At 36.0% G+C, this 26505-nt stretch overlaps 3 protein-coding genes across 4 annotated transcripts in view; 2 read left to right on the top strand and 1 right to left on the bottom strand.

Annotated features, from left to right (window-relative positions):
- LOC107758120 (transportin-2-like) overlaps positions 1-5093 on the bottom strand; it is a 16458-nt gene extending 11365 nt beyond the window's left edge. Inside the window, exons 1-7 of the mRNA XM_016575783.1 lie at positions 5008-5093; positions 3646-3745; positions 3085-3160; positions 2817-2966; positions 2214-2320; positions 1889-2022; positions 1718-1799 (exon numbers count right to left, since the gene is read on the bottom strand). Of these exons, the coding sequence (XP_016431269.1) occupies positions 1718-1799; positions 1889-2022; positions 2214-2320; positions 2817-2966; positions 3085-3160; positions 3646-3744 (648 nt within the window). The 5' untranslated portion in view covers position 3745; positions 5008-5093. The remainder of the gene's footprint in view (positions 1-1717; positions 1800-1888; positions 2023-2213; positions 2321-2816; positions 2967-3084; positions 3161-3645; positions 3746-5007) is intronic.
- Positions 5094-5512: 419 nt separating this feature from the next.
- Positions 5513-18485, top strand: gaa (alpha glucosidase). 2 transcript variants are annotated; one of them, XM_016575782.1, is made up of 19 exons: positions 5513-6389; positions 7111-7262; positions 7422-7587; positions 7673-7769; positions 7856-7975; positions 8056-8174; positions 9880-10011; positions 10164-10274; positions 10423-10536; positions 11433-11487; positions 11895-12012; positions 12138-12271; positions 12457-12608; positions 14356-14504; positions 15272-15413; positions 16729-16827; positions 16917-17081; positions 18082-18234; positions 18333-18485. In XM_016575782.1, exons 1-19 carry the CDS (start codon positions 5871-5873, stop codon positions 18393-18395), a joined length of 2760 nt encoding a protein of 919 aa, XP_016431268.1. In that variant the 5' UTR covers positions 5513-5870; the 3' UTR covers positions 18396-18485. The 2 variants fall into 2 exon arrangements, with proteins under 2 accessions (XP_016431268.1, XP_016431267.1); XM_016575781.1 differs by having other exon boundaries at positions 11403-11487.
- A 1059-nt stretch (positions 18486-19544) lies between these two features.
- The window catches only part of LOC107758097 (TBC1 domain family member 16-like), a 28626-nt gene continuing 21665 nt past the window's right edge, over positions 19545-26505 (top strand). The window contains exons 1-3 of the mRNA XM_016575753.1: positions 19545-19728; positions 24271-24477; positions 25666-26077. Of these exons, the coding sequence (XP_016431239.1) occupies positions 24303-24477; positions 25666-26077 (587 nt within the window). The 5' untranslated portion in view covers positions 19545-19728; positions 24271-24302. The remainder of the gene's footprint in view (positions 19729-24270; positions 24478-25665; positions 26078-26505) is intronic.

The following is a 26505-nucleotide window of genomic DNA, read 5'->3' as shown; positions in this document are numbered from 1 at the left end:
CCAATTTGTTCAAAACGTGCATTAAGAAATGAAATGCCGCTGTGTGTTGCTCGGAGACGGAGACGAACAGTTCTGCTTTGTATTTATATTTTCGTTGGCAAAATTGAGCAAAACAGACAACATTGTGTCTAAAATAACACAATATTAACTTCTTAGTTATTGAACTGTTGTATAAGATCAGTATCACATTTGCACTCGTGTGATATTGCACTTATTGCTCATGTGATATTGCTTAACTATGATGTAAATATGAGAAACTCAAACAGGCATTTTTGCCCCATATCTTGAATTTTAGGGACATTCTAACTACGTTCTCTAGGCTCCATCACGCAGTGAGTTGTTGCCCTGCATCATATTTGATCAATCAGCTGTATGAAATGTCAGATGACCCAGGTCTGGGGCGGGGCAAGTGCATTAAAGGAGTTAATAATTTTAACGAGTTATTTTTCACCATAATTAATATACTATCATTCTGTAATATGAAACCACGTCTGGTCACAAAAAGAAATTATTTCAAACACTCATATGTTAAGTTAATTTGGAAAAAAAGCATGTCAATAAATGATATCTTTGTTGGACAACAGGTTTGTAAACAGGCTCATACACATGCAAAACTGTATCGCACACGTGCTACTGTAGTACATTTATTCAGACCGATTTTTTGTGCACTGCACAGCCCTATCCAAACCAGTTGTAAACTCCTCAATTTCACGTCCGCCTTCCACGATGTCGCTCCGCACGGTCGCACACAGAAATGTGTCAATAACTAGGCTTTATCGTTATTATCGCGGGAAGACATTCTTATCGTGGGGAGAATTTTTACCGGAATATCGCCCATCCCTATGTTACGGTATTCAATAATTTTCCAATTTTGAAATAGGATATTTAAATGTATAAAATAAATATATATTTAAATAATATTTATAATAATAATAAAGATATTTTCATGAGTAATATTTATTAAATGAAATGTAATTAAATTTAATCTGAATTCTTTAATTGTCCAAGCTACTTTTCAACATTTACAGAGGCTGGTTAATGATATTATTACAGTCCAAATCCATAAAGTCTGTGTTTTTCTCCCACATTCATGTAAAAATTCCCAGTCGAATCAACTATTTGTGAGTTTACAAGAAAGGATCAATCCCAAACAAGGAGGGAGATTTATTACTAAAATGTTGGAAACTGTCCACAAGAATATTAGTTCTCCAAGAAAAAAAGAAGAAAAAAAAAATTACATTTCAAAATGGAATTTTACGGTGTGCAATAAATTTAAATATTTATTATATACCAATTATATAAATAAATATTTTAATGGTCAAACAAGTAGCCAGGTCAAACATTTACTGTATGTTAATAAGAGTTTGCGTTAACCTTCCACGTTTTTAAAATCCATCATTTGAGATAACACAAGACAGAAAAACAATTAAACGATAGCACATCGCTTTTCTTATTTTGAATTAGGATATTAAAAAGAAAAATCAAATAATAGGATATTTTTTTTAAAGTATTATTTACTAAATAAAATATGAATTTATTAATTGACCAAGCAATAATAGACATTTTGTTTACAGATGACAATCATGTGACTAACCACTTGACCAGCAAGTTCTTGGGTTTATAGTATCACAGTATTGCTATCTGAATGAATGAGTTTTAGGATTCAGGTGCCATGCAAACTTATTTCTTAAATCCATCACGTTCAAACTGCAGGTACCTCAATAAAGGTGTCAATGTTGTCCATCAGGGCTTGTGCTCTTCCGATGATAAACTGGTTCACACAGGCAATAGCATGAGACCTAAAGACGCACATGAACAAGCATAAGATTCCCAGAACAATTTTAATTTAACACATGAAAAATAACTATCCATCCTCTCTCAGACTGACCTGATCTTGGGGCTGCAGTGTTTGAAGAACTGCAGGAACTTGGGAATCATGATGTTGAGGGGTCGATTGAGAGCGTCACTGTCCAGGAGCTCAGACGAGTCCTCGCAGATCTTCTGTAAAGCTCCAAACGAGCCCTGCGTGTGAATGAGAACGAACCAAGATACAAGTCACACAACTCAGGAACATCTCTAGATCTGATACAGAGAGCACCATGGCCACTTTGCCTACGTCTTCAATCATTTCCAAACACATTTGCATATGAAAATGTGCACAAAATAGAAGGGGGAAAGCAGGAAAAGCAGATATGAAGAGGCAATGCACTGACCTCACAGATGTTGTAGTCCTCTGAATTGAGCATGTTGCACAGCTGAGGCAGTAACTCTGGCCATGTCTGCAGCTCCCCTTTGGTGGAAATCGTTGTGATGAGGATGCCTGAACACAGACAGACAAGAATCAGCACATATAAAATTGAAATATTTTCACTGACTGCCCATAAAGTTGATCAAAAGTGACAGACACTTATAAAGTTACAAATATTTCTATTTCAAATAAATACTGAACTTCCTATTCATCAAAGGATCATGGAAAAACATCACAGTTTCCACTAAAATATTAAGCAGCACATGAATAACAAAAAATGTTTCTTGAGCAGCAAGTCAGCATATTAGGATGCTTTCTTAAGGATCATGTGACACTGAAGACTGCAGTAATGATATCACAGGAATAAATTACATTTTAAAATATTCAAATAGAAAATAGCTTTACACTTTAATTACATTTTCACAATATTACCGTTTTTACTAAATGCAGCTTTGGTAAACAAAAGACCTTTTTCCAAGTAGTTTTTAAGACTGCATTCACAAAATGCGATTTCTAGCTAATAAAAATCAGTTCATTGGCTTATTCTAGACCGAGCTGGGAGGCTCACCGATAGTGGCGCGGATGAGAGGGGAAGGGTCTCCGATGTTGTTTAAACATTCCTGCTTGATGAAGTGCGCGACTGCAGGGGGGAAGTTCTGATAGTGAACCTTCACGTTGTTCTTCAGTATCAGACCGCTGAGAGATCGAGTGGGCTCATCTAAAGAGCGTTAAGAAAGGAAACAGACAGTTATATAATCAAATTCATACATAAAGACTGCCTGAAACCCTCATGGAACAACCCACATGTGTAATATGATTAAAAATGCAATAAAAACCTTCAGTTTTCAGCCTCGTCAGGACGAAGATAAGATAGTTGTTGAAATCAGGAAACTGGTTCAGCTGCTCTAGTTTCTGAGAGTTAAAATGAAAGAGAATTAAGACATTACTAATGATGGTAACTGACTGTACATAATTAGTCACAGTTCAACGTGTACATTAATTCTACTTTGATAAAGCAGACGGAATATTTCATTTATAGCATATAGACTTCTGAAATAAAAGCCCTACAGCCGATAATTAATTTCATGTCATGCCACATAAACAGTATTTTTAAATCAGGTATCCAAACATATTATTGCACTGCGGAAAAAACTTGATAACCATTCAGTGCTTTTGAAACCTGGCACACCAAGTCCACAAGTCAAGGTCATAAAATTATGTAATGATATCAGTATTTCCATATACTAACATAAAACATCTTTTGTCATACTGCTATCTATAATTACAAAAAAAAAAACACTACGGATTTTCAATATCAGTATGGTCACCACCCACATATCACAAATCCCTTTAGAATTGTAACTGGCAGCAAATATTGGCCGTGTAGATGAGGATACCTGCTGCACAGCTCTCTGCGTGGCTGTGTTTGGAGACTGGGAATCTTTCAGGAGATTCAGGACCTGCTGGAGGCCTTGTTCATCTGGCTGCCACTCCATCCTACACATAAACCACACAAGACACAAACAATTACATTCTCCCTCCTCGTGTCTTCATGAAACACTTCCTCATATCAAACGATTGCAACACCTATGACTGCAAAACAACTTTTTCCACTTTGTGGTCTATGTACTTCGGCAGAGCAATGTAGTCCACTACTACTACCTTGTGTATTATGCACTGCATGCATTGTTGAGGACACTAGAAGGCATTGATAAACATACAATATCAATGCATATGACTGCATAAAAGCACAACAGCTTAAAACCTGCAACATATTGTTACGTTTAATCTCTATATCAGCGATTGGAGACGAATTTTGGTTCATGAAAGGTTAAACCAAACAAATGGAAACCTCTAGAATGTTACGCATGTTTATCAGCGATAACAAAAGATAAATCCAATTCAGATACACAATCATATGTACTATACAAAACTTCTCTCTCGCTCTCTAAAATAGGCCTACTGTATTTAAAAAAACTACTTTAATATTTTGAATTTAAGAGTTTCCTGGCAGATTTTGATCTCAATTTCAAACTAAATAAGTTATTTTTGTTTTCAGTTCGTTTTATTTGTGTATGTATATCAAACTAATATAATGAAATCATTTTTCAAATCATTCTATTTCTTCTAAAAGAGAGAAAAACTTTGACTAAAAACACTCGTTTCTAATAGCAAAAATGTACATTTCAAAGTTTACTTTGGTTTTACAATCTATTCAACACGTATATTTTGCGCACTCAAACATTAATTGACAAACCGGTAATTTGTGAACTGAGAATTTATGCACGTAGTTTACGCAATTCAGTAAAATTGTTGAAATCTGCATAAAGTCGACAAAGAATTGTGTATCCAATGTTTCACCAAATTATTGTTCGTTATTAAATACAGACAAAGCACGAAAAAGCAAGCAATGCACATGGTCATGCCTGCATACCACGCTGAGGCCTTGTCTCTCTCCTTATGTTTAGTTTGAAAACCTCAGACACGAGCCGCATAAATACGCAATAATAACCTTCATAATAACACCAGTACAAACAATATGAACATCATGCGAAACTTTAAATCCTAAGGCAACAAGTAAAGGCTATTTAATTCCCCAAAAACACCATTAGACACATACAAGAAGTGTCTGTCTATGATCTAGCACGCATATTCGTTCTAATCCATGCTGCCGACTAATATTGTGTTAAACTCTCTCTCTATATATATTATATGATGCAAATACCATTAATGATGATAACTAGGTCGTGTTCACTTACACATGCCGCGTGCGGAGGCCTATTGATCAGCTCGTGCAGCGTGGAGCTTGCGCTAGTCTCGCGAAACGGCACTTTCAAACACTTCCGCAGCGCGAGCGCTACAATGAGGAAGTGACGATCGTTCGGTCAACGCGACACTGATGAATCTGCGAGGGAAATTTTGTAGTAATACGTTTAATAGAAACAAAAATATTTAGAATGAAATTTGTAGGTCTACGCACATGTTTATGCAAATTGATATGGGTCTAACTTAAGTTATATAACATTTATTATTTTGGATATTTGCCTTTTTGTTGTATCGTTGCAAATTTGGAATGCAATAAAAAAAAAAAAAAGTAAGCAGTGCAAAAATATACGTTCAATTTGCCACAAATGGGCACATAAAATGGAACAATATAAATGTAGCATTAACAAAGGCAATAAATAATATCGCAACCAGAAAATGAATACAATGTAAATAGATAATAAATGATACAATAACACAATAAAAACGTTCTAATAAAAGAGGAAACACCGATTTCGCAGAGAACCAGGTTCGTGACGTCGCGGGAACATGGCGGCGCCCGGAGGATAATATCTCGCATGCGTTGTTAAAAGCTAGTCTGGATCATCATGCTACATTTTAAACCTTATTTGTGAAGTTTTGTGAGTGCGAAACTGCGCATGCGTCATTTTCTCCCCCGCTTTGAAAAAGAGATGAGCGATTTATTGTGTTGGGAGTAATTAATCTTACACTGTTTCTTTCTCCAGAACGGGCTTTTCCCCTTTTACTCTTGTTTTACCATTTCTAGTTATTGTATTGATCATTGCAGCTTGGTAAACCTGTGTTTAATGCAAGAATAGCCAAACTAACAAACCTTTAAATGGCCAGGATCTGCTGTGGGCCCCTGCACACATTTGCACTACTGACTTCTGTACTTATTCTGGTGCACAAGGACAAGAACGTTTCATTTGCCTTTTCTCCATCAGCAGAATGGCAGCATAGTTCAAACATCTCATACAGGAGCATTCCGTTCCGAAAGAACTTAAGCAATAATGTTAATGTATCTGCTGATCCCAGGACTCACACTAGTTTAGTCAGCGATCAGTGTGGTATAGCTGTGGAGAGCCGCATCGACTGTGGCCGTGATAGATCTTTGAGCCGGGCTGATTGTGAGGGCAGAGGATGCTGCTATGTGCCCCTGCCTCAGTCTGGATTAGGAGGACCACCGTGGTGTTTCTACCCAGTCCGTTACCCAGGCTACAAGATGGGGCCCCTGTTGCCCACAGAGAAGGGCCAAAGAGCCACCCTGGCCCGTTCTGAACCCTCATACCTGCCCCGGGACATCCCCACACTGCAGCTAGATGTGATGCCTGAGACTTTGGGTCGTCTTCACCTCACTGTGAGCAATTCATTTAGTCATTTCAATTACAAATGATAAAGATATTGTCATTTGTGAGGGAATTTAATACAATCAGATGATTTGTCCTTGAATTCTGGGAAAGATAAATGCTTGAATCAGTTGTGTCTGAAATTTGCATCAGAAATGGTTAATTTTGGTATTATTTAATTTACACAACAATCTTTTTTTCCTTTTTTTTTCTTAGACTAGTTCATTTTTTTAAAGTTTGTTAATTTATCATTTACATATTTATTATATGAATAACAGCACAAAAATATTAACTTTAAAGCGCTAAACAACAAGAGACTTAACTGGGTAAACTCAATAGAAGATCTTATAAGAAACCTCCTCCACTTTATTTGAAATGCAATTAGTCAACACTAATCTGCTGCTAGTCAGAGCTAGTCTGCAGATTTTGGGCAATTGGAGAAAAACACATAGTGTATGATGGGAATTTTTTTTTTTTTTTTTATCTACAGACTATATTTTCATCCATATTTTACAACACATTGTTTTCATTTGTCATGTGTCTACTAGCTTTTCCATTCTGAATGACTTCTGGTAGTGTGCGATTCTCAGTTTTTTAGTGTATGATGGCTAGTTTTTCTCTGTAAGCATTTATTGATAAGTGCCTCGTATTTTAAAGTCTGCTCAGAATAGTACATTCCAGCCTTTAGATGACCCAATCTTACTTTATCTGACTAATTTCACTTTAACACAGCTGAAAGATCCAGCATCTCCACGATATGAGGTTCCCTTTGTGACGTCCCAATCCAGGGGCCACAAGGACATTCAAAACCCCCTCTATGATGTTGACTTCCAACCAGATCCATTTGGATTCATTGTACGGCGAAAATCCAATGGCCGGGTTCTGTAAGTTTAGATCATTTTTCTTTTCTTGCTTTGTATGTGTACGTTTTCTGCTTATATTGTTTTTTGTGATTCTGACTGGCAGTCAATGACAGCCCACTGAACAAATTTCTTTTCGTTTTGATAACGTTGAACGAATACATTGTATTTTTCTTTTCCTAGTCTGAATACTACAATAGGCCCGCTCCTGTTTGCAGATCAGTATCTACAGCTCTCCACCAGCATGGCTTCCTCTGCGATATCTGGCCTGGGTGAACATTACACCCCCATCACGCTGGACCTCAACTGGAGCTCTGTTTCATTATGGAACAGAGACATGGCGCCACATGTGAGACCTTCACATCATTTCACATTCTTCTTTAACTTGCCTTTTGTTTTCAGCTGTATTTAATGTTTTATATGGGCCTTTGTAGAGAAGCGCCAACCTGTACGGCTCCCACCCTTTCTTTTTGGTCCAAGAAGGTGATGGACAGGCACATGGAGTCTTTCTTCTCAACAGCAATGCGATGGGTACAGTGTTTTGTTGTTGTCTAAAATGGCTTATTATGTGGGTCTCCTTTTTAAGTCTAAAAATCTTGATAACCTGCCAATTGCAGAAGTGTTTCTGCAGCCCGCTCCAGCATTAACTTGGGTGACTGTCGGAGGAATACTGGACTTCTACATCTTCTTAGGCCCAAGTCCTCAGAGTGTGGTTCAGCAGTACCATGAGGTTATAGGTATATGACAGTCTACATGCTGTGTTATAATTGTATTTTACCCACAAGGCAACTTATATTGTTGTATCTTGTCATTTGAGGTTATCCCATGATGCCACCCTACTGGTCACTGGGCTTCCACCTCTGTCGCTGGGGTTATACGTCCACCAACATAACAAGAACAGTGGTACAGCTCATGCGCCAGGCCAAGATCCCTCTAGTATGTTCCCCTGTTGCCCAGTATATACCAGTGTTTCTCAACTGGGGGTGGGGTGGGGGCACTGTAACAAACTTCCAAGTGGGCCTCAAGATGACTTAAAATGATTTAAATTTTGTGAATTGGAAAAGTTAGGCCAAGTTCTAATATATTTTATCTGGAAGAAATTGTAAAAATAAATGGAGGGGGGCTTTGAATATTGTTGTGGACAATGGGAGGCCTTGGAGTCAAAAAGTTTTCAGTACTGTGTGTTCACTGTCTATATTTTAACAAGTATTTTTTAAACTGTAGTATGCTATAGGGCCATTCTATGTCAATTCAGCCAAATATCAGAAACTTACCCTGCACATTTTTTTTTACATTTTGATCATATTTTTTCTGAATAAAGACGGACATAAATAGTGATGAAAGCCACATATTTAAAGGGATAGTTCACCCAAAAATTCTGTCATTAATTACTCACTCTCATGTCGTTCCAAACCCATAAGACCTTCGTTCATCTTCAGAACACAAATTAAGATATTTTTGATGAAATCCGAAAGCTTTCTGACCCTGCATAGACAGCAACGGACATGTTCAAGGTCCAGAAAGGTAGTAAGGACATCGGTAAAATAGTCCATGTGACATCCGGTGTTCAACCGTAATTTTATGAAGCTACGAGAATACATTTTGTTTGCAAATAAAACAGAAATAACGACTTGAACGGTTGAACCACTGATGTCACATGGAGTATTTTAATGATGTTCTTACTACATTTCTGGGCCTGGGAACATTTCAGTTGCATTGCTGTCTATGGAGGATCAGAAAGCTCTCGGATTTCCTCAAAAATATCTTAATTTGTGTTCAGAAGATGAACGAAACGGTTGAACCACTGATGTCACATGGAGTATTTTAATGATGTTCTTACTACATTTCTCTGGCTGGGAACATTTCAGTTGCATTGCTGTCTATGGAGGATCAGAAAGCTCTCGGATTTCCTCAAAAATATCTTAATTTGTGTTCAGAAGATGAACGAAGGTCTTACGGGTTTGGAACGACATGAGGGTGAGTAATTAATGACAGAACTTTCATTTTGTGTCAACTATCCCTTTAATGCCATGGATGAATATTTATTGAGCAGGGGTCAAAATGGCAGTTTTTGCTAGACATTTGCAGCCAAATTACAGGAGTGGGACAATAACTTTTATTAAATCTTATTTTTACAGAGATATTGGTAGGCCTATTAATAATATGTTCACTTTAGCAATCCTTGTTGCATTATATACTAATGGTGTCAAAAATGGTCCTGTGTGTGTGTGTGTGTTGGAAACTTTTAAGGCCCTACGTAGTTAAATTCCAGAGATCTCAGTATGGCTCCAAGAGTAAATTGTTAAACTGTACACATTTTCAATGGTCAAAAACCAAATGCGAGTCACTTTTCATACAGCTTATACTTTTTCTTTTAAAGAGGAATGTCTGAAGAACAAATAATGTTGAAACAAATAATGTTTCACCAGAAATAAAAAATTATTAAAATCAACATTTTTAGCTGGGGACCTCTGGTTGAGTTGACATGGAATGACCCTACATTGTTGTCACATGACTATATCAGTTATTTTTAATCCGGTTTTGTGTAAAATTGTTGTTCACGTGGCTTCTGATTCATTCATCATACCGGAAATGGAAGGTCAAGAGATATACATGATAACCCTTAAATGTACTTCTGTAGGACGTACAGTGGAATGACCTTGATTATGCAGACCAAAGAAGAGTCTTTACGTTTGATCCTCAAAGATTTGGAGATTTGCCCCAAATGGTTGAAGAGTTCCATCAGCTGGGCATGAAGTATGTGCTCATTCTGGTACGTGGATGATTTTTTTTGTGTGGAAACACTTCCCCTTGTGTTGTTTGCGCTTGATGCTTTGATTTAAAATATCAGTGATATTAGTATCTTTAGTAAAAATAAAGACAAATAAGCAAATCAGTGTTGAATAGCATGTGTTTTTGTGTTAGGATCCAGGCATCAGCAGTGCGAGTCCTCCTGGTTCATACAAACCCTTTGATGACGGGCTGAAGAGGGGAGTGTTCATCAAAAACTCCACTGGACAGATCCTTATTGGGAAGGTTAGTGCCACACATGAAATAAAGTTAGTCATGATAATGTCATTTACAGCATGTATTTTCTTCCTGCTCTATTGTATTATTAGTAGTATTATAGTCATTACGGAATATGGAGGGGAGCATAGAGATCTTGTATTTTTTTTTTAACCAGGTATGGCCGGGTCCAACTGCATTCCCAGATTTCACCAATCCCACAACACAGGACTGGTGGATGGACTGCATCAGAGTCTTTCACAGCAAGGTACCTGTGGATGGACTCTGGATAGTAAGTATTTACGGATTACATTTTAAATGAAATATAAAGGGTATTTTACAAAGGCAACAAAACATCTATGTATGATGTTAAAAGGGCCACAAAAATTAGATTTTTTTTTTTTGGATGTGAGTTTTTTTTTTCTTATTTCTTATTTATTTTTAATATATTTTAGTGTACCTTTAAGATCTCTATATGTGACCCTGGACCAGAAAACCAGTCTTAAGTGTAAATTTTTTAAATTGAAGCCATCTGAAAGCTGAATAAATAAGCTTTCCATTGATGTATGGTTTGTTAGGATAGGACAATATTTGGCCGAGATACAACTATTTGAAAATCTGGAATCTGAGGGTGCAAAAAAATCTAAATATTGAGAAAATCGCATTTAAAGTTGTCCAAATGAAGTTCTTAGCAATGCATATTACCAATCAAAAATGAAGTTTTTATATCTTTACGGTAGGAAATTTGCAAAATATCTTCATGGAGCATGATCTTTACTTAATATCCTAATGATTTTTGGCATAAAAGTAAAATCGATAATTTTGACCCATACAATGTATTATTGGCTATTGCTACAAATATACCCCAGCGACTTAAGACTGGGTTTGTGCTGCAGGGTCACAAATGTAAATGATATTATTTTTAAAAATTTGGTTTTTATTTTTTTGAAAAGTTTTTTTTTTTTATTATTACTCTATGTAAATGACATATTTAAAAAAAGTAAAAGTTTTTTTTTTTAAGTTTTATATTTTATTATTTCTATAATTTATTCAGTTTTTATTGTTTTTGTTGAAAAAGTGGCCAAATTTAGCCGAACATATATACACTATATATAACTTATAGATAACTTCTAAATTTATTTGAAATTTTACTCGCAGGACATGAATGAGCCATCAAATTTTGTGCAGGGCTCTGTGGATGGGTGTCCTGACTCTGACTTGGAGAAACCACCTTATACACCAGGTCAGAATAGTAAAGTCTTAATATACAGGTGCATCTCAATAAATTAGAATGTCGTGAAAAAGTTCATTTATTTCAGTAATTCAACTCAAATTGTGAAACTCGTGTATTAAATAAATTCAGTGCACACAGTCTTATGGAGTATTCTAATTTGTTGAGATAGTGAGTTGGTGGGTTTTTGTTAAATGTGAGCCAAAATCATCACAATTAAAAGAACCAAAGACTTAAACTACTTCAGTCTGTGTGCATTGAATTTATTTAATACACGAGTTTCACAATTTGAGTTGAATTACTGAAATAAATTAACTTTTCCACGACATTCTAATTTATTGAGATGCACCTGTACTTTTTTAAAATGACTATTATTGATTTGATGTGACCTGCATGAAGAGATGTGTCTGGGTTTACAGGTGTGATCGGAGGTCAGTTAAACTCAGGAACTCTGTGTGTGTCAGCACAGCAGTATCTGTCCAATCATTACAATCTGCACAATCTGTATGGGCTGACCGAGGCCATCGCCACCCACAGGTCAGAGAAATGCCCCTTCAGTTCATAAAAGCACTGAATGGGGAAATATCTGAAGTTCATCGGGAAACAGATGCATTTGACATGGTTTGACATTATTACCAGCGTTGCACTCATTTGTATTTCAGGGCACTGTTGAAAGTGAAGAGTACTCGGCCGTTTGTCCTGTCCCGGTCGTCTTTTCCAGGACTGGGCCGTTTCTCTGCACACTGGACTGGAGATGTGCGGAGTGACTGGGAGCAACTGCGCTTTTCAATACCTGGTGAGACAGAACAATCACAAACATATGCTAAAGCACTTATGCTAAAAGCAAACAATAGATTAGAGTTCAATGTACCATATAGAGAAATTATAATGTTCATAATGCAGCCTGGCCACCCAGATATAGCAATTGTGTGGAAAATGTGTAGAAAATGTGTGAAAAATGTGTTTCTGTGTCTGTACCAGGTGTGCTCCTGTTTGGACTCTATGGCATCCCGTTAGTGGGAGCTGATGTCTGTGGGTTTGGTGGAGACACTACTGAAGAGCTGTGTGTGCGCTGGACACAACTTGGAGCCTTTTACCCCTTTATGAGAAACCATAATGACAGACCCAATGCGGTGAGATATCAATCAACAGTTTAAAGCCAGCTAGAGAAATAAATACATATTGATAAATAGATATGGACAGGGGTTAAATTGGACATAGGCTTACCCTGGTAACTTTCAATTTAACTTGTTAAATTGGACATAGGCTTACCCTGGACTTTCTTCGTACATTTTCAACATTATAGGCTATAGTTTTAAACACTTTACTCATTCTTACTAATTCAAGCAATGATGCGACGCATATGTAGCCTGTCGCTGAAAGGAACCGAGTGCCTTAAGAAAAGTTTCGATTGCATTTCAAATGTATCTGATAAAGTAGCATTCATGACTCATGAATGCAGTGCTACTTTGTTTACAGCCGTTTCTGGGGAAACCATTATATATGTTTGACATTCCAAAAGCGCCTCCTACTGGCAGAGAATCAAATAGCATTTTCAATAAGCCTGTCTGCTGCCCATATAACCCTGTTTTAAATTCATATAATAATCTATACTTCTGACCCGTCTTTTTTCTTAAGAATGGATTAAAGACTGAAATGTGAGGTTTATAATTTTAGATATATTTTTTTTGTTTTGTGAAAACCTGTATCCTTCTCAACTGTAATTTAATCATATTTCTACAGTCATTTTACAGTTTAATATGTTACCATAGACATTGACCTACTTTGCTCATATGGTATTAATTTTATTTTTTTATTAATTTTTGCAGGTCTTAAAAAGTCTTGATTTTATTTGATTTAAAAAAATCCTGCAGACAGGTGTAGCTTTGCACACTGCCAGCATCTAAAATGATTTTGTTCAGCATTTTTGTGTTCATAACAGAGGGCTCTCTCAACTTATATTTTACAGTTTGTCAATTGATAAAATTGTTAATTGTTACAATATATACAATATATACAATAAAAAGAGACATTTATGTAAAAAGGGGGGGGGGGCATACTTATTCTGACCTGTACTTATTAAAATATTTAAAAGAAAATGTGATCATATTGAATTTTATTAGATAGAATAAAAGATTTAAATTTTTAAATAGTAAATGTTATTTAACGAATCTTGTTGTAAATATGCCTGATATTTTTGGTATATGAACTATTGTTAAACTATAGTTTAACTAACAGTACACATTCTAATGTATGGAAAAAAATTTAAAGCTCTATTAAACTTTTATTGTTTTGATGCTTGAAAACCCCGTTTCATCTTTAACCCATGAGATAAGTCAAATGTCTTAATGTTTTTGTGTCTCTTATGCTCACTAGGCTGCATTCATTTGATCAAAAACACTCTTTTATTTAAATTCTAATATACTGATTTAGTGCTCAGGTAACTTTTTATATTATTATCAATGTTAAAAACAGTTGAGCTGCTTAATAATTTTCTGGAAATTTTCTGTATGAATATTATTAATTTAAAATATGGGTATTTAGTTTGGTGACCAAATTCTCACTGTTAACTAGTTAATATTACTAGCATATTGGCTGATTTATGATTAATGCCTTATTCTGCATGACCATATTCTACATCCCTAATCCTACCCAATACCTAAACTTAACAACTACCTTACTAACTATTAATAAGCAGCAGAGTTTATTGTTTTTGCCTTTGCCTCAATAAACTCCTTATAAACTATAAGGAGTTTATTGAGGCAAAGGTTGTAGTTAATAGTTAACTGAGAGAATTAGACTCCAAGCTAAAGTTTGACCAAAATATATTACAATATTAGCAGTATATGAATATTTCTTTGCCATATTCCATACTCCCAGCCCCAGGAGCCGTATGTATTTAGCCAGCAAGCCCAGGATGCCATGAGGACTGCGATTACACTGCGATACTCTCTGCTGCCCTTCCTCTACACACTGTTCCATCACACACACTCCTCCAGCAGCACCGTGGCCCGTCCTCTCTTCCTTGAGTACACACACTCATTCATATGCTCACTAGGCTGCATTCATTTGATCAAAAACACTCTTTTATTTAAATTCTAATATACTGATTTAGTGCTCAGGTAACTTTTTATATTATTATCAATGTTAAAAACAGTTGAGCTGCTTAATAATTTTCTGGAAATTTTCTGTATGAATATTATTAATTTAAAATATGGGTATTTAGTTTGGTGACCAAATTCTCACTGTTAACTAGTTAATATTACTAGCATATTGGCTGATTTATGATTAATGCCTTATTCTGCATGACCATATTCTACATCCCTAATCCTACCCAATACCTAAACTTAACAACTACCTTACTAACTATTAATAAGCAGCAAAGTTTATTGTTTTTGCCTTTGCCTCATTAAACTCCTTATAAACTATAAGGAGTTTATTGAGGCAAAGGTTGTAGTTAATAGTTAACTGAGAGAATTAGACTCCAAGCTAAAGTTTGACCAAAATATATTACAATATTAGCAGTATATGAATATTTCTTTGCCATATTCCATACTCCCAGCCCCAGGAGCCGTATGTATTTAGCCAGCAAGCCCAGGATGCCATGAGGACTGCGATTACACTGCGATACTCTCTGCTGCCCTTCCTCTACACACTGTTCCATCACACACACTCCTCCAGCAGCACCGTGGCCCGTCCTCTCTTCCTTGAGTACACACACTCATTCATTTCAGCTCAATATCTCTTTATCTGAGCTCAGCGATGACCTCTTTACTGAGACTGCTCATTCTTTCAGGTTTCCCACTGATCCAAATTGCCAGAGCATTGACAGGCAGTTCCTGTGGGGGAGTTCACTGCTTATCAGTCCCGTTCTGGAAGAGGGAGCGGTGCAGGTGACGGCCTATCTTCCCCCGGGGACTTGGTACAGTCTGCACAATGTAATCCCTCCTCTCATGCTCTACATATTAAATCAGCACGTTAATAGGTTTTATCATAATTGTTTTATTATTTATTTTCCCCTAAGCTCAAAGCTTAAAATAACTGTTTTCTAGTTAAATATATTTCAAATTAATTCGAATGTGCTGATTTGCTGCTCCAGAAGCATTTCCTATTATCATGAATGTTGAAAATGGTTGTGCTGCTTAATATTTTTGTGGAAACTGTGATAATTTTTTTTTTCAGGACTCTTTGATTAATTTAATAAAATTACTGATTTCTTAAAAAAAAAAAAACTCGAGTTCTAACGAGTTTTACTTATACAATTGGTAACACTACAATTAGGGTCTTATTACTTAATGTTATGCATTGATTAAGATTAACTAACAATGAGCAATGCATTTATTACAGTATTTGTTCATCTTTTTTAACATTGGTTAATATCATAATTGTTTTACTATTTATTTTCCCCTATGCTCAAAGCTTTAAAATAACTGTTTTCTAGTTAAATATATTTCAAATTAATTCGAATGTGCTGATTTGCTGCTCCAGAAGCATTTCCTATTATCATGAATGTTGAAAATGGTTGTGCTGCTTAATATTTTTGTGGAAACTGTGATAATTTTTTTTTTCAGGACTCTTTGATTAATTTAATAAAATTACTGATTTCTTAAAAAAAAAAAAACTCGAGTTCTAACGAGTTTTACTTATACAATTGGTAACACTACAATTAGGGTCTTATTACTTAATGTTATGCATTGATTAAGATTAACTAACAATGAGCAATGCATTTATTACAGTATTTGTTCATCTTTTTTAACATTGGTTAATAAAAATACAAATGTTCATTGTTAGTTCATGTTAGCTCAGGTCCATCGAATAACATTAACAGCTAATATTATTAACAGCTTTTGGTTTTAATAATGAAAGTAAGATGAACATTTCCTTAGATTAATTAAGTATTTATTTATAATTAATAATTAGGTATATCTCACTGTTAGTTCATGTTAACTAATGCACAGTAGTTTCCTAATGTTTACAAATTAAAACTTGCAAAGTGTGATAATATTAGTACAAAATGCTATAGTACTTGTCATATTTTAGTTGTTGATACTGTAACCATTTTCCACCCTCCCTTTGACCCACTGTATTAATCTTTCTGGTATATAACTTGTAGATACCTTCAAATAAAATTCAAAGCCTGCTTCACATTGTGATATGTTTACAAAGTTACAATGTAATTCAAAAGCTTATTATATGACCCCTTAAGACAAATGACTATTTATATGTGATTGAATCCTCTGTGTTTTCTCATAGGGGGAAGCATATTGCAGTAAAGGGCAATGCATTCTGTTCCCTGCTCCTTTAGACACCATTAACGTTCATGTGAGAGAAGGGAGCATCATCCCGCAGCAGGTGGAGTAAAGACTAGATCTAGCGATATTTGTTCATTTAATTTATGTTGTGTAGAAAGTGAATTTGGCCGTTTCCTATTTGTTTCTCAGGTTCCTGCATTGACGACTACAGCATCTCGCAGGAATCCTTTCACCCTAATCGTGGCACTGTCTGTGGGAAATTGGGCTAAAGGGGAGCTCTTCTGGGATGATGGGGAAAGTCTGGACACTTTTGAGCATGGACATTATTCATATGTTCTGTTCTTTGCTCAAGAGGTACAAAATAGGGTGAATTTTGGCTTCATGTTGACTTGACTGGTTTGGATGTTTCCTATTGTTATACTGTGTTGGAGCAATCCAAAGTGAATTGCTTCATCAGGCATTCAAATTGAAAAACAGCAAGCATTGTGTTTACCAGACCTTTGACAGGCAGTTCAATGCACTTTTTATGAATATTTGCTGAAAATATACTCACCCTCAGGCCATCCAATATGTGGAAAAACTGTATAATGAGAAATGACAGCTAACAACATGTTTTGACTTTGTTCTTGTTGAAATCAGTGTAAAATTTTCCAGAATCACACACTCCTTAAAGGAATAGTTCACCCAAAAAAGAAAATTTGCTGAAAATGTACTCGCTCTCTGGCCATCCAATATGTAGATGAGTTTGTTACTTCATCAGAACAGATTTGGGAGAAATGTAGCATTTCATCACTTGTTCACCAATGGATCCTCTGCAGTGAATGGGTGCCGTCAGAATCCAAACAGTTGATTAAAACATCACAATAATCCACACCACTCCAATCCAACAACTAATGTCTTGTGAAGCAAATAGCTGCATGTTTGTAAGAAACAAATGCATCAAAACTTTTTTTAACTTCAATCCATTGCTTCTGGCTAAAATATGAATCATATCCATACTATTGCTTTCTCCTTTGAAAAAGTCATTTTGTCTGAATCAGTTTGCAAGCAAAAACTGGAGGATACACCACTATGGATTATAGACTAGTATTTTGACGAGAAGTGAGGATTTAAAGTTAAAACGCCTTTCTCCAGATCTGTTCTGATGAAGAAACAAACTCATCTTGGATGGCCTGATGGTGAGGAACTTTTCAGCAATTTTTAATTTTTGGGTGAACTATTCCTTCAACTAGAACATCATTTGAAACCCATCAAACAAATGGACTATTGAAGAATACTCCAAAGTTATGGTCAATATGTGCATTAATTTGAAATGTATTCTATTGTTTGTTTGATCTTTCATATTTCCCTGCAGTCTTATGTGGTCAGTAAGCCAGTCAAATTAAATGGATCTCTCGATGGTTTGGTACTCGGGGAAGTACGTGTTTTTGGGGTTCAGGCTTCACCTACAGCCGTGTGGGCCAATGGCCAAAAGGTTCATGACTTCTCTTACAGCCCAGACACCAAGGTATGCAACAAGTGCTTGTGTTTCATATTGATCTTTAAAATGTGTTGATCTTAAAAAGCTGTCATGAAGTAGTGAGTTTGTGTGTGTGTGTGTTGCAGGTTCTGACAGTGCCAGGTCTGGACTCACCCATGACAGCCATGATCACAGTACAGTGGAGCTGATGAGAAATCTCTGCTGTGATACTGCTGTGTATATGTTCCTTGCTTATGCAATTGCATATATAAAGTTTTCATCCAGTTATCATTAACAGCATGTTTCTACTGTACATTTCCATTTAAATATTGTTTTTGCTGTAAAATAAATCTTTATTTTTATTATATGTTCTTAATGTTTTATTGTTGTGTGATTGTGATAGAAGAATCAGAATAATCAGTATTTCACATAACCCATAAGTTTTTCCTTTATATTTTACATTTACATTTAGTCATTTAGCAGACGCTTTTATCCAAAGCGACTTACAAATGATGACAATAGAAGCAATCAAAACCAACAAAGGAGCAATAATATGCAAGTGCTATAACAAGTCTCAGTTAGCCTAACGCAGTACACGTAGCAAGGTTTTATTTTACATGTCAGAGAAATATAATAATACGAAGAATATTATTTTTTGTTGTTGTTGGTCTTCTTCTGCTTATAAGATTAAATTATACAAATAAATATATAGCTACATATGCATAGTAGGGGCATTGCATTTTAAAAAGTAAGCTCAGATTTAAATATATTTAAATATATATTATATATTAGAATTGTATATTTTATACATATTTTATATAATTATATTTTAACACACACACACACACACACATATATGTGACCCTGAACCACAAGACCAGTCATAAGTAGCACGGGTATATTTGTAGCAATAGCCAACAATACATTGTATGGGTCAAAATTATCGACTGATGCCTAAGATCATGTTGAAGATATTGTATCTCAGCCAAATATTGTCCTGACAAACCATACATCAATGGAAAGCTTATTTATTCAGCTTTCTGATGATGCATTAATCTCAATTTCAAAAAATTGACCCTTATGACTGGTTTTGTGGTCCAGGGTCACACACACATTTTATTATAAATGTAAAATTTTGTGATTCGACACCACAATGATTTAGTTTTTGATTTCTTACAGTTTGTCTGTGCAAGTTATTTCTTTATGTTTCAGGTGTGTTTAGTTTTATACACTTTTTTTATAAATGCAAATCCCAACGCATTAACAACGGAAACGTGTGCATCTTATGTTTTCTGTTGTCTACAGATTATAATAAGCGGGACCCATGTCCTGCCTCGAGCGTTGCGTTCAGAGGAAGCGCAGCGTCGTTCCGGAAGCAGCGGAATGTCGGGGGGCGGAGCGTCGAGTCTGGCGTCAGCCGCGGCGTGCGGAGTGAAGTATCACCGATAAACACGCGCGTCATTCACCGTAGCCTGGATCGGACGCGCCGCTTCTTCTGATATGGACGTGTAGCGACGGCTGTAATCGTTTCTGGTGCTGAAGGTAAGCCTGCTGCATGTGTGCTTTTCGATTATAGATGTATTCCTACGGCTGTCATTATTGGAAGTAGTTTAGTTAGCGTCCCATATGGGTACAGCAGTGCACACTGTATAACAGATATAACGGGACACCAGCGCGACTTCCGTCTGAAATCAATCCTCACACGTGATCCTTCAAAGTGGGACGAAAGGGCTTGTCCATTAAAATACATTACTGATACAGTTCAGTCACCCTGATCAAAAGGACAAAACAGCTGATACAGGCCTGAACATTATCAATATATATTTTTTTTGATAACTTGTTATATTTACCTGCTGTAATGTTTATGTTAGGGCATGCACACGACACAGTTTATTGCTGAAGACTTGTAACTTTGCCATTGGGATTAATATGATTTTGCCCCAATAAATTATTTTATGACACTTCTTAAAGGGATAGTTCACCAACAAAATTCAATTCTGTCTCACATGCATGTTATTTTTCTTTTGTGGAACACAATAAGATGTCCCAGTTTATATGTAGGTATGTTTTAATTATTCAAAGTAGCTACAATGCAAATACATGTATCTACACATTGTACACAATAAGTGCATTGTAGCAAACGATTAATTGTGTTAGTAAATAGTCGTTAAAGATATTTAATATAAAGTGGGTCCCAAAGAGATGTTTTTAAGAAGATTGGAGTATGTTTTTATAAGAATTTTTTTTTTTTTCATTCTTTCTACTGTAGAATTTCATGTTTAAGCCAGTGTGTTACTTTCTGTTTCTTTGTAATTGTTCATTAAACTTATTAACAATTTCTAGTGAAAACTGTTTTAAGGAAATCCCACGCCATTTTTTTTTCCATTACAGGGATCAGGGCTGTCAAGCTCCAAAAAAGGGTAAAAAAAACTCAATAAAAGTAGGCTCATGAACAGGAACGGACCCAAATGAAATTAAGTTGTTTTTTGCTAAAAAAAAATAATGCCCTGTGTCATAGCTCTTAAATTTTATTTGAACTTTCGCATGATAGTCAAACTTGGCATGTAGTGATCAAATACAAGCAAGGGGTTAAATTGGGCTGGAACAGCTTTCTGGCACATTTAATTCAATTTAAGAAAAAAATATTGTTTTAATTTTATTTATTTCCTGTTTTTATTTATTTATTTATTTTTGGGAGACCCATTCAGCCTCCATTTAATTAGCAAACATTATGCATATGACACACATTTGCCTAGAGCGTCTCTGACAGGTTCTCACTGTCTGTTCCAGTCAAGTTACAAAATAAAATGCAACCAAATGTGCTGCCATTTCTGAAATGCATCAGCTGATTTATTAAAAGACAAGTGTCATGTCATATCCTGCCTAGTGCAGTTAAATCATTACATTGGTTGGTCATTCTTCAGAATTCCATTTGTGTTGCACTGAAGAAGCAAAGTCATACATCTTTGGAGGGAATGTTTATTTTTGAGTGAGCTAATTTTATTGTGCATTTAAAGGGATAGTTCACCCAAAAATGGAAATTTGATGTTTATCTGCTTACCCCCAGGGCATCCAAGATGTAGGCGACTTTGTTTCTTCAGTAGAACACAAACGAAGGTTTTTAACTCAAACTGTTGCAGTCTGTCAGTCATATAATGTGAGTGAATAGGAATCACGGCTTTGAGAGTAAAAAAAACACACACAAAAAAACAAATTAAACACTGCGGCTCGTGACGATACATTGATGTGTAAAGACACAAAACAATCGGTCTGTGCAAGAAACTGAACAGTATTTATATTGTTTTTTACCTCTGATTTTCACCGCAATGTCCGAACTGTCTGTCCTGAGCGCGTTCCTCCGATAAACATCAAATTTTCATTTTTGGGTGAACTATCCCTTTAATGAATATTAGATTGAATAGCAAGAATTGAACGCCAGATTATCTTCCGTGTGCATTCCTAGTGAAGTAGTTGTTGTTCTGTTGTATGGAGCTTGATGTCTGCCAGAGCGAGAGATTGCAGCGGTGCTGACAGCTCCGAGAAGAAACAACACATGCTTCTACTGCTGACACTCTCTTCTTAGTGCACTGCTCCTGATAGTACACACTCACTTTTGCCTGATTTGGCCGGTGAGTCTGCTAGTGCAATGCAATGATATGGCATGTTTACTCACTGGAGTCGTGTTTGCGCTGTAATTACAGCCATATGATACATGCGGCCATGCATCCACCTGAATAGTCACTGTAAAACTGAAGGAAAGATGAACTCCTAAGTTTTAAGGCGACTTTACCAGACAAACTTGTTCCTCTCTTAAATTCAGTAGTATAGGGTTTATTTGTTCATTTGTTTTAACAAGGCTTGTTTCTTTTTGGAAGTTCACTGGTTGTTTAATGAGTCTCTTCAGCCTTAAAACTATTTTATTGTTCATAATAATTGCCAAATTTTTCGCAATTAGAAACATTCATGTTCTCTGCGTTGTGACAGGAAGTTGACCTCTAATCAGCACAAATGAGCAATGCCATTCCGGAAGAGTTGGGTACCATTAATTAAGACAGGAAAAAATAAAATCACTAGACAGAAGAGGAAGATTGAAACGAGACGTCCGTCCTGAGGAAGTTCTTGTCACGAGTGATGGATGACTGTGAATGTTGCGTAATTAGTTTTTGAGTAGTTGACAAATATGCAGGTTAAAATATGGATTTCTAAGAGAATGTGTATGTTTTAGATGCTTTAAAAATTTGAAACCCTTTTTAATTGGCTTTTAGTGTTTTTGCAGGGCAGTTCAAAGACAAGCAAGGGGTTAAATGGGGCTGCAATGATCTGAAGCAGCGTACTGGCACCTTCAATTCAAGAAAAAAAAGATATTATTTGAAACCTTTTTTTTGTCTTTTAGTTTTTGTTTGATCCATTCAGCCTCCATTTAGTTAACAAACATTATGCTTAGTCTGTGACAGACCAGTGTTTAAGGGAATGTGTATGTTTTAGATGCTTTAAAAATATGAAACCATTTTTAATCACATTTTAGTGTTTTTGCAAGGCACTTAAACAGTCCTGCGAAATGACAAAATTGTATAGTATTTTACAGCAGATTTTTATGATATGGTTGATAGGGTTGCCAGGTAGTTGCTTACTGGCTCAAGTAACTCACTTAAATCTGGAATATACTCTGTATGACTTTTGCTCAAATTTTTGCCACAATTTACAGTCTGGAGTTGTTGACACTGAATACCGAAAGTCAAAGCCAGTCAGCAGATTTGATTTGACAGATTTTATATAAAATCACGATTCACGTAGTGTATGATAGTCTAGTGCTGTCAAACGATTAATCACGATTAATCGCATCCAAAATAAAAGTTTTTGATTACAGAATATATGTGTGTACTGTGTATATTTATTATGTATATAAATACATACACATACAGTATATATTTTGAAAATATTTACATTTATTTACATGTATATATTTATATTCATATAAATATAGTATTTAATACATAAATATAACACATTTTCTTAAATATTTACGTGCATGTGTGTGTGTTTATATATACATAATATATACACACAGTACACACAAATATATTATGTAAACAAAACCGTTTATTTTGGATGCGATTAATCGTTTGACAGCACTATGATAGTCACAGACTCCGATTTTAGCTTCAGACTCGGAAGATATCAAACATCTTCTCAGTTTAGTGTATGATGCCGTTTTTCCTTCGTAAATATTTACACATTTGACAAGTGTATAATGACTAGCGTTTGAAAATCTGTTCCGATCAAAGTGTTTTGTATTCCAGCTTTTAGAAAAGAATTAGTGGAATCATGCATGTCTGTAGCACAAACCGAGCAAGACGAGTTGCACGCTGAAGATGAATGCTTTGGATTTAGGGCTTTTAAAAAAAGAATACAATATGGAGTAGTAATCGCACAACTTATGAGGTCATAAAAAATGAATGCAGAATTAGACAATTGTGTCTAAAGTAGTTTTAGATGAAATGTAACATTTCACACTGCATTCGCTGCTTGAAGTTTCATGTGAAGTTGCCCTTTTCTTGAATGGCTTGTTAGCATTTAAACATTATTAAGACTCTGGCAGTTAAAAAAGGACCATAAAGTGTTTTATAAACGTTGTGTTGTCTTATAACATTTGGCACGCTGAATCTTCTGTCTGTTGCTGTAGCTTTGGGTTCCTCCAGTGAGTGAGTTGGCACATTTGTGTGTGTCTGTTTGTTTTAAGGTGTGTCTGTGTGTGGCTTAGTCACAAATAACCATGCTGTTAGTTTCAAGAAGGTGACATGGATTGACTGTGACGTTCATATATTTATTATTCATATGTTGTCATGATTAGATCAATTAGGTCAATTTTATCACCGTTGCTTTTCTTAAATGAAACCGCCTCAGTGATGTATGTGACCTCCAGAGGTCGCAGCCTCCGAAAAGAGATGGACCTTATGATATTCTGATTTCGAAATCATTTTCATCGTATTATATTTATTGTTTGGCAGTGAGAATCGTAAATCTGGTTGTTTAGAAACGTAAGAAGCCGCCTGATTAGAGGTTGTCTTGTTGTTTCTGTCTCAGAGGATGGGAGCAGTGAGTGGTCACTGGAGGAGATGTCATTCGGTCGACTCCTGCGACGTGCATCCTCCAAAGCCTCTGACCTTTTGACGTTTAACGTGGGCATGGGAGGATCACGGACCGTGCTGGATGGAGAGATCATCTTCTCCAAGAACAATGTGTGTGTTCACCCGGCCGAGCCTCTGCCCGGACTGCCTGAGCATCACCCAGGTACCGCATACCCATTAACTGAAATACACTTAAGTTATTCACAAGGTATGGGCATATCGGTTGCATGCCATAATTTTCAGCAAAAGTGTCTTTATAAATGTTTTTGTAATGAGTCACATTATAGCTTTAAAACTTTCAGTTTGTTGCTGATTTTCTTTTTATTTTATCTTAAATAAAAAAAGGAAATGGTTGGAAACATGTTTTAAAAATATAAATATTTGTAAAAAAATAGATATAAATATACAAAAATAATGTATTATTCACACTAGTAAAAATGTTGGCAGGGCAACTGAAAATGTATTTTATTTGTTTTTTATTTTATTTTTTTCAATATGAAAAGTCCATATTGTTGAGCCTTTTTTTTTTCCAAAGAATCTGCATTTATTTGATAAAAAAAACAGTAAAATGTTTTTATTCTATTCTATTGTATTTCTGTGATGGCAAAGCTGATTTTTCAGCAGATTCAGCTCCTTAATATTTTTGTGGAAACCATGATAAAAAAAATTTCCCAGGAATCTTTAATGAGTAGAAGGTTTGAAAGAACAGAATTTGTGAAATAGAAATCTTTTGTAACATCATAAATTATTTGTCTGTCACTTTTGATCAATTTGATGTATACATGTATGAATTAATTGTAAAAAATCATACTGACCCTAAACTTTGCTACGGTAGTGTAAGTGATCAGATTTTCTATTGGTCCAAAAGTCATAAGGTCTGATTATTTCACATGAAGCTTTTTCCTGTTAATTGTCACTAATTGTGTCTAATTTTAAAATGTATTTACAGTATTAATCTAAATGTATTTTTGTCTTTTAATGTGAGAAACGACATTTCCTTCAAAAAACAGAAATGTTATGATTATTCACAGTTTTTCGTGTTATTTCAGATGTTAGATGTACATTCAGAGTCTATTTTTGCAATTGTATTAATATTTTGTGTACTTCAAAAATATATAGGAAAAATCTGTAAAAAAGTAAAAATTCTGTAAAATTACAGTTTTTTTTTTACAGTGTAGTTCTGCTTGTGGTCTACAGCTAACCTTGTTACAACATTCCTCAAATAAAACTCTTTTTAAATATTCGATGCCTTTAACCCCAACACACCCTGACCACGGCAAGTTGCATGAAGCCAGCCAATCAGCTTAGAGTCTGCCAGTTTTTGAGTTTTTCTGACTGTGTCCTCCTTCAGGTTACCTCTGTGTGCACCTGGAGAAAGACGAGACCCTCGGCTCCACCCTCATCCTCACCTGGGTGCCCAACTCTCGCATCCAGCGGCAGGACGAGGAGGCCCTCCGTTACATCACGCCCGAAAGCTCACCCGTCCACCGCAACCCCCGCCGCCGAGCCCACCGGAGCCACTCTCGTCCACCGCCCACCCCCGAGGAAGAGGAGGATGAAGAGGGGCCGGAGCCAGCCCTGCAGAACCAGCAGCTTTTGGAAGAGGGCGATGAAGGCTCGTGCGAGCTCTCTGCGGACGAGGTGAGTCGGGACAGCACCCTTGGCTCGGACTCGGACACCTTCTCCTCGCCCTTCTGCCTGTCGCCGGTCAGCGAGGCTCTGGGCGAGAGCAGCAGCTCCGTCTTCCTGGATAATGAGAGCAGGTGAGATAAACACACACACCTGACAGAAATGTGCTCATGTGTCCTTGTTTTCAGTTAGTTTTAAGATTTTAGCTTAAAGGTGACATATTATGCCCCTTTTTACAATATGTAATATAAGTCTCTGGTGTCCCCAGAATGTGTCTGTGAAGTTTCAGCTCAAAATACTCCACAGATCATTTATTATATAATTTTGAAAATGCCTATTTTGAGTGGAAGCAGAAACAAGCCTGTTTTTCTCGGGCCTGTGTCTTTAAATGCAAATGAGCTGCTGCTACCCGCCTCCTTTTCCAGAATAGAGCTGCGCCTTTACAGCTTGTATCTGCTAAAAACATCTGTTTTGGTTCTGATTATCATGTTTATACCGCTGAAATCATGCGTTTTAAACCATATGAGTTTAAACTTCAGATATAAGGTTTTCTGAGCGCACA

Source organism: Sinocyclocheilus rhinocerous, unplaced genomic scaffold (genome assembly GCF_001515625.1).
Source record: "Sinocyclocheilus rhinocerous isolate Xijiao unplaced genomic scaffold, SAMN03320098_v1.1 scaffold234, whole genome shotgun sequence".
Lineage (NCBI taxonomy): Eukaryota > Metazoa > Chordata > Actinopteri > Cypriniformes > Cyprinidae > Sinocyclocheilus > Sinocyclocheilus rhinocerous.
The sequence above is the reverse complement of the archived record's forward strand: the minus strand, read 5'-3'. Positions and strand labels throughout refer to the sequence as shown.

What these genes read in the sequence shown, in the direction of transcription:
- gaa (XM_016575781.1), top strand. Translation starts at nt 5,871, where the DNA reads ATGGCCAGGATCTGCTGTGGGCCCCTGCACACATTTGCACTACTGACT. An exon ending in GAAACCACCTTATACACCAG is followed by an intron (nt 11,488 to 11,894) that starts GTCAGAATAGTA and finishes CTGGGTTTACAG; the next exon opens with GTGTGATCGGAGGTCAGTTA. An exon ending in GGAGCATCATCCCGCAGCAG is followed by an intron (nt 16,828 to 16,916) that starts GTGGAGTAAAGA and finishes TTTGTTTCTCAG; the next exon opens with GTTCCTGCATTGACGACTAC.